A 7,911-nucleotide genomic window follows, 5' to 3' on the forward strand; every position below is an offset into this window, starting at 1 on the left:
GCAAAATTAGTTCACACATTGCTACCGTCTAGAGGAAAAACTCAATGAAAACAGAGCCGCCTTGACTGCAACCTCTGAAACCCACAGGAAGCAAAGATGGGCGGCATCCAATCAGACAGCAGGAGAAGCGTGTGCATGCCTATCATGTGTGTGTGTGGATTTGGCATGGGTCCTGTTGTAGTGCTCTTTACATGTGCGGTATGACATGCATTGTTGCATTGTCAATACAAGTTTATTGAATTGTAGTCCGCACCAGTAATCACAGATCTTCTTGTGACAACAATTGCATTCACGCCCTTCATACAGCGACACCAGTCTGCTTCGTAAGTCAAACTATCTGTTTCGCCGGAACTGCTCCATGCTGTGGCACGTGCGTGCACGTGGAGCATGGAGTAAAAGCACCGATGCACAAGCTGAAGTGACTCTCAATGCTTAGTGCCGAGGCAAGGTAGTGCCGGGTATAATTCTGATTATAGCTTCGTAACGGAATCAAAGCTTTTAATTACAACAACGAGGGCAAGATTAACCCTCCCAGTGAGGAGCAACTCTCCGTACTATATATATTCTTATCATAAGCCCACTACACGAGTCCCACCGTCAATGCCATCTTCATGAGTTTTATATGTACAGTTCACCGCCCCACCCAGCCCTACTGCTGGACAATGAGCCATGTTGCTGTTTTTAAGGATGCATTTTTTTTGGAGACAATGGCTGTCAATCTACTGTATAGTTTCATACACATATTTTTACCATGTCATGTTTTATGTCTCAGTTTGTCAAGTTTATATTATTTTTAGCAGAATTGTTTAATTTTTAACTAGCAACAATTTTCACCACTGTTTTGGTGCACCATAGCCTTAGTTGCTTGTGCACCACAAGGACTCCAATTATCATCATTATGAAGAGATTCAAATTAACAGGATCGTGCTTGTGCCAGTAGGCGGTGCGTGTGATGTGATATCTGTAACCCTGGATGAAGTTGGAAGCATAACTACTGCTTGTACTAGCAATTTTGATATGTGTTAATTGCACACCAGTTATGATGACTGCATCATTAGTAGAAAGCAGGACCACAAAGGTTAAATGCCAGGGAACAACTGATTTAATGACAATCCACTATGGCAGTTATCACGTTTGTTCATGCCCGTGACGCACTATCAAGTTGCTGTGTTGAGCGTGTTGTCATCAGCTATACAATGGCCACATAAATTGTTAGTTATACCCAGAAAAATGCTCACCTGAATCAGTGAAGTAAAGCCTGAAGTTTTAGGGTTTAACACTATTCTTCCCAGAATTTGCACCCGGAATGGAAGGTTGCCTCTTTAGGGTGAAACTCGATTTTTACCACGAAAATTGCCCTCACTGAGACGTCGGTAGAAATGCACGCTAACATGTTCGGCAGCAAATGCAGTTAAATCACCATTTGTACCTAACTAGTACAGTTGGAGTAACTGAGCCCGATGTCTCCCCGACTTTAGCATACTGGAAGTTTTTCATCAAAATTTGCATGAATTTAGAGCACATGTTTGTTTACCCAATTTTTATCTCCCCCCCCTTCCCAAAAAAAAATGGAAAAAATATTTTCCGAAAACTTCTTCAGGCTCTAAGTATGATCCACATCCAACACATAGCCACAAAAAATAATTCACATTCAGTGTGTAACTCCATGTAAGTAGACATGTGAGACTTTGAGAATAACTTTCGTACATTTTCTGTAGTTGTGCTGAAGACGCGGCCATTCAAATCCAGATATGCTACTGGAAACCTATCAGCAACTACAGAAGTAATATGCAACATGGCATGAAGAAAATATCAAGCTGAGAAAAGATGTGGAAGAACTCTGTACACAAATTTCATGAAGAAAAGGTCAAGGTAAGGAAATTTCATCCACAGCACAGGTCATCATCACAGGTAAGTGCTCAGAAGTAGAGGGTGCGAATATTCAAATACAAATTGAATATTTGAACCGTTAGAAATATAATAGCAGCTTACTACAAAGCTGTTGCGGGCAGCGCGCTGGAATTTGAACATGAATTGTAGAACAGGTGACAAGTGGAGCTTTTGAGGTGCACTCATCTGACTACTGAATCTGAAACTAGTACACAGATGTGTGCAACTGCCAGTAAAGTCCATCCCGGCCAAACGCGGAACCCTGGTACGCTTCATGGATTGTGAGCACAGTTGCAGCTTTAGTGGATTGCCAACGAACTCTGAATATTTGTGAGGCCTACAGTTTGGGGAAATTATGCTGAAGCTGAAAACAGCTGTTCTCCGTGCCAGTGCATGCGCCGCCAAAACCTGCGCCTCGAACGTTTTTTAAATTTTTTTTTCCTGGTAGTTAGCAATATATAAATGGAATAATGATTGCGTGCGATGACTGACATATATTTATGTTAAAAGTGCCTACTTGGACGACAATAATTGACCTCGACCAGTTAAACCTCGATATAACGAAGTTGATAAAATACACAGTTTACTTCGTTATACAGTGGAACCCGCATATATCGAACTCAAAGCGGATTGCAAAATAGTTCGATATACCCATAATTCGATGTATCAGGTGCGCTGAATTCGCGGCGACTTAAGCACCCGCGAGCGACACTAGCCCCCAACCCCCACTCCCTCGGTGATAGAAAAGTTGAAAGTAGCGAAAATACTTTATTTCACAACAAAAAAATCTGTCACCTTAGCTTGTGTCTTGTTGTGGGCCAGGAAGTTAAGCACACGTGTCTCAATTTTTTCAAGATGCTCCATGTTTGTAAGGCCGGAGCCTTCCATGTCCACATAGGAGCGACGAATCACTTGGAACGCCGAAATGAGCTCAGTAGCTGTCGGCTATGGTTGTGGTTCTTCGTCGTCGGTGCTGTCCCCTTCATCGGCACCGGCAATGTCGGCCACGATGTCTGCATCAGTGAGTTCTGCCACAGCTTCCACAGCATCGTCGACACTGGCGTTGTCTGTCGCACTCACAGACGGGGGAGTGACGCCCGGAAACACCGAGAGTTCTCGAAGCGTCGCGTCCAAACAATTTGCATCATCGTCCTCCGTCACAGCACACACATTCTCGGCGGCCGCAACTAGTCCTGCTTTTTACGAAGCAGTTTACGATGGTGCTTTGTTTTACATCAGCCCATGCTGCGACTATCATTTGCATTGCACCGAGCAGATCTACTTTCAGTTCCAGGCCCACTCGAAGGTTCACGAGGACCCTCTGCACAAGTCGTCGCCTGTATACCAACTTGAATGCTTTTATGACTCCCTGGTCAAGAGGCTACAACTTCGACGTGGTGTTTGGTGGCAGGAACTTGACCGTAATGTTCTTCAGCTTCACAGAGGTACTATGCGCTGAACAATTGTCCAGAAGTAGACAAATCTTGTGGCCAGACCTGGCTAGCTGCGCGTCCCATTCCTTCAGCCATTCGACGAAAATGTCCCCCGTCATCCACGCTTTCTTGTTAAATCTGTAACGAACTGACAGGCTTTTGCAGTTCTTTAGGCAACGTGGCGATTTACTTTTGCCAATCACAAACAGCGGTAGCTTCACTGATCCGTCCATATTTGCAGCAAGGAGGATGGAGACACGCACCTTGCTCATTTTCCCTCTGTGGCACGTGCTGCCCCGTAAATCCAGTGTCTTGTTGGGAAGCATTTGCCAGAAGAGTGCTGTCTCATCAGCATTGAAGATGTCTGCCGGAGAAAATGCTGCACAAATTTCTGGCCACTCTTCTGCCAGCCAGTTCTCTATATCACCATTGTTGGCGCACTCACTTTCGCCAGACACAGCTTTTCCGACAATTTCATACCGGTACTTGAAGCGCTGCAGCCAGCCGGAACCACCACAAAAGTTGTGCTCTTCGAACATCATGGCGAAACATTTTGCTTTTTCCATGAACATTCGGCTGTCCACTGGAATGTTCCTCAAGCGGGTGTCCAAAAACCAACTGTACAAAGCTTTTTCGACTTTATCGTAGGCTGGAGCATGTACACGGCAAGCTCCGGAACGATTCTGTTCCGGTCCCTTCACTTTTATCCCGGCCTTGTTCTTGAGAATTGTACTCAACGTGCCTCGGGGAATGCCGAATGCATGTGCTACGGACGATTTCTTCTCACCATGTTCGACCCGTCGTATCATCTCCAGCTTTGACAAAAACTCCAGATTTTTTTCTCTTCTTGACATCCATGCTCAAACCACAAGGTCCTTTGCTGCTCTACACATCGCCACCTTACGTACTCCATGCCAACACCGCAGGGCTGGAAGGATGAGTTGGCAGAGTTGCTTCCACACGGAGGAGAGGAGATGAGGGGCTCAAAAAGCCTTATCATTGGTTGCTTTACGTCACACTGCACTATGGGCGCCTCCTTTCCTCCGTGTCGTCGAAGCAGCCCTTCCCTCCCACCCTCCGCTCCGACGGCGCGAGATTGCCGGCATGAGCGCTTGGAACAGGCCGCCTTTTCAGGAGCTCAATGTTCGATGTATCGGGTGTCCGAGGTACGGAAGTTCGATAAAGCCGAAACTCTGTGCTATACTTTACATGTAATTTTCAAGGGGATATGTTTACTGTTCGATATACACAATAATTCTAAATATGCGGGTTTGACTGTATTGAAATTTTGTTACGTTGAAATTGCACTGTTTAGCATGCAGAAATATCTCAGAAGTGCTTTGGGGAGCTAGGATAAGGGAAAGAGGCAAAAAAGACATTTATTTGTATCCAAAGTAGTCTGACTTTAGTCTGTGTCGCGTTTATCATCAACGTCGGGGTTACACGACATTTGAGCGCCCAAAGGCATTGTAGCACATCGTAACTTTGAGTAGTGGCATACCACTTCAGCACGTCTATCGCGTCAAGAACTTCACGGGTACTTGGAACCTCACAGGGATCTTGATCGTCGTCACTGTCATGATCCTCTGCGCCCCCTCCAACAACATCCTGAACAATCAAATCGTCTGTCACTTCTCCCGTTGGGTCCACGGCAGAGTCCCCATAGGAGTCCTCCAGGTCGACAACATCTGGCACGACACCCTCGTTGCTACGAAGGCGCTGCCACGCAGATCAGCTTGACCGCCTCATTTTGAGCCACCTGCGAGAAATGTTGCGGGTCATTCAAGCCTTCAGGTTTGAAGTGTATTCCACGTCCAGGCGCCTGGACCCTTTACAGCAGTGTGGCTTCTTGCTGCGGCCAATGACAAGTGGTACCCGCTTGTCAGTTGCATCCATATTCACGCAGAGAACAACTGTGAGACGGAGCTTGCTTTGCTTTCCGCTGTGACAGGAGTCCCCTTTCAGCGCCAATGTTCTGTTCGGAAGCATTTGGTATAAAAATCTGGATTCATCTATGTTGCAGATGTCTGTTGTCTGGTAGCGCATCATAATCTCCGGCAGTTCCTTTTCTATCCATGCAGCACCTTCAGGTGCATCGGCTGAACTTGATTCACTACTCGCGACCTTTCTGACAATGGCGTGCCATGCCTTGATTTGGTGAAGCCACCCACAGCTCGCCTTGAATTCGTTACAGTCCAGCAGGCATGCAAAATCCTTGGCCTTCTGCTGTAAGATGGCTCCAGACACTGGAATGTTTCGTGCTCTGGTGTCCCTGAACCACGAAAAAAATGCCTGGTCCACATCGTCGTACGTCGCTTGCTTCACTCGCTTTCGTTGGGCGTTTGCGCCTTTCTTGAGAGCTTCGGTGATGGAATCCTTCACCTTTAGAATAGTCGACAGTGAACTATGCTGTATTCTGTATTGGGCCGCAACATCCTTCTTCTTTGCTCCATCCAAGACAGCTTGTAGGATTTTCGCCTTGACTCGTGCGAAAGCATTTTGCGTTTACTAGGGGTGTGCGAATATTCCAGTTCTCGAATTCGAATTGAATATCAAACGCTTGAACTATTCGATTCGCGAATCAAATATCCAATATTCGATTTTTCGAATATTCGACCATTCCACGAATATGAACGACACAACCCGAAAGTGGGCTTCACCTGATGCTTCCATGCATGAGGTGAAGCGTGCTTCACGAAATTGCCTTTGCTGCAGGACCAACACAGGCGGGACAGTGTTTAGTTTAAGATAACGTTATACAAAGTTAGTTTTGTAGACATCGTCTGTGGAAGTGGTGGCGCCCCTCCCACATGCAGTTTAGCGGTGCTGACGAGGGACTTTGATTTGATGTCTGTGAGGTTGCCTTTAAAAAGTTAGGAGTCTTGAATAATGACTACAGCCCACGAACAAGAAGGGTGTCTTAAAGATCTCCTTTATGTCTAAAATTTCAGGAGTGCAACTTCCTAGGGCGAGTGCTAAGAAACTAAATGGTGTTCATGGCAAAGCTGAGGCAGGATGCCAAATCGTTTGTTCCACAAATGGGTTGTGGTTGTCTGAAACAATTACAGCCTCATCCGTATAACTTGCTATTGCCTGACATAAAATTTTGAAATGAAAGTAACCACTCCAGTACTCCATTAACTGTCGGTTCACCTGAAAAGCAGGAAGCACTCTCATGTAAAATTAAAGAGTAGGGGCTTTAAGCAGAAGACATGCATGTCTCTTGTGACAGTTAATGCCAGAAAAATTACACTAAAGCCATGGGCTACAAAATGGAAACTTTTAGTGCAAAAGTCACATATTGTAAATTTTGCAGGAATATTCGATTCGGTATTCAGAATTTTTTCCCCCATACGATTCGACTTAAAATATTCGGATTCGCACACCCCTAGCGTTTACCCATGTCGAGAACACACAGCAATAGTGAAACTACATGTGAGGAAGCAAGCAGATGAATACGCAAATGTGTTAATGAATGAGGCTGTTCCAACTATGGATTACCGTCAGGAACGATGGCCTTGCTTAAAGTCATTCGTGAGAGCATAGTCAACCCGTGCAGTTTCTCGCCTACACGACAAATGCTGAAGGCAGTTGTCAGTGCAAGAAGAGAACACTTGCTACTAGGGGTGTGCGAATCCGAATATTTTAAGTCTAATCAAATATCGAATATTCGTGCAAAATTTACAATATGCGACTTTCGCACTAAAAGTTTCCATTTTGTAGCCCATGGATTTAGTGTAATTTTTCTGGCACTAACTGTCACTTTTTGCACCCAGCCTCTGCTAGCTTTTAAGTCACTTGATGCGATGCCACGTTCGCGTGACAGCTCTCCTGCCTTGATTTGAATTATTTCTGTCGTCACGATGAAGAAGGTTTTCCTCTAGTCCATGGTCCATGACGAACTCCACCAGGCACTCCTCCAGTTCAGGAAATGTCCCCTACCGCGGGCCAGTGAAGGCTTTCCTCGTGGCGGAGCACGTGAACAAGGATTATTTGTTCTTCCTCCAGTGGCGCACGTTATTTTCCGGAACCTTGTGTTTTCTTCCAGCGGCACAGTTTCCGAACACTTCCGCGTCTAGTATCACCTTTCTCTTGAAAGCAGCACCATAGTGCACACGCCGGCTTGCCATATCTGAGGATCGTTGAGGATGAGAAGAGCAGTTGAGATGTTGAGATCAATGGGCAACTGAACGGCTGAACTGACAGATGACAAAACGAAAGCGGAAGAGAGAGGAAGTCGGCGCGAGAAGAGAGGGCGCTTGGCAGTCGGCCCAGTCGGGCGATGACAGAGGACAAAAGGCTACGACTACGAATCTAAGGCGGGGGGTCGCTTTTGGTCTCGAGATTTGTGGAAAAAAAACTCGCCTTAGAATCGAATAAGTACGGTAGGCCTGTGCGAATAGGGATTTTTCAGTTTGAATCGAATATGAATCGAATATACCGTATATTCTCGTGTAAGGCCCGCACTTTTTTTTCGTTATCCCGGTGGGGTGCAGCTCTTACACGAAACACGGTCGCGGTCACGTGCTACAGCCGCAACTTTGCCGCAGCTGTTACCAAGAGTAATGCAGCGAATCATAACTCGGAT

General features: G+C 45.9%; 2 protein-coding genes across 2 annotated transcripts; both read right to left on the bottom strand.

Annotated features, from left to right (window-relative positions):
* Positions 1–2,835: 2,835 nt before the first annotated feature.
* Positions 2,836–4,132, bottom strand: LOC135379444 (tigger transposable element-derived protein 6-like). The gene is made up of 2 exons (XM_064612466.1): positions 3,514–4,132; positions 2,836–3,083 (listed from the first exon to the last, which is right to left on the bottom strand). The coding sequence occupies exons 1-2, from the start codon at positions 4,130–4,132 to the stop codon at positions 2,836–2,838; spliced, it is 867 nt and encodes a 288-aa protein (XP_064468536.1).
* A 973-nt stretch (positions 4,133–5,105) lies between these two features.
* LOC135379460 (tigger transposable element-derived protein 6-like) lies at positions 5,106–7,453 on the bottom strand. The gene is made up of 2 exons (XM_064612467.1): positions 7,409–7,453; positions 5,106–5,705 (listed from the first exon to the last, which is right to left on the bottom strand). Exons 1-2 carry the CDS (start codon positions 7,451–7,453, stop codon positions 5,106–5,108), a joined length of 645 nt encoding a protein of 214 aa, XP_064468537.1.
* Between the last annotated feature and the right edge of the window lie 458 nt (positions 7,454–7,911).

This window comes from Ornithodoros turicata, chromosome 1, assembly GCF_037126465.1.
Source record: "Ornithodoros turicata isolate Travis chromosome 1, ASM3712646v1, whole genome shotgun sequence".
In the NCBI taxonomy this organism is placed as follows: domain Eukaryota; kingdom Metazoa; phylum Arthropoda; class Arachnida; order Ixodida; family Argasidae; genus Ornithodoros; species Ornithodoros turicata.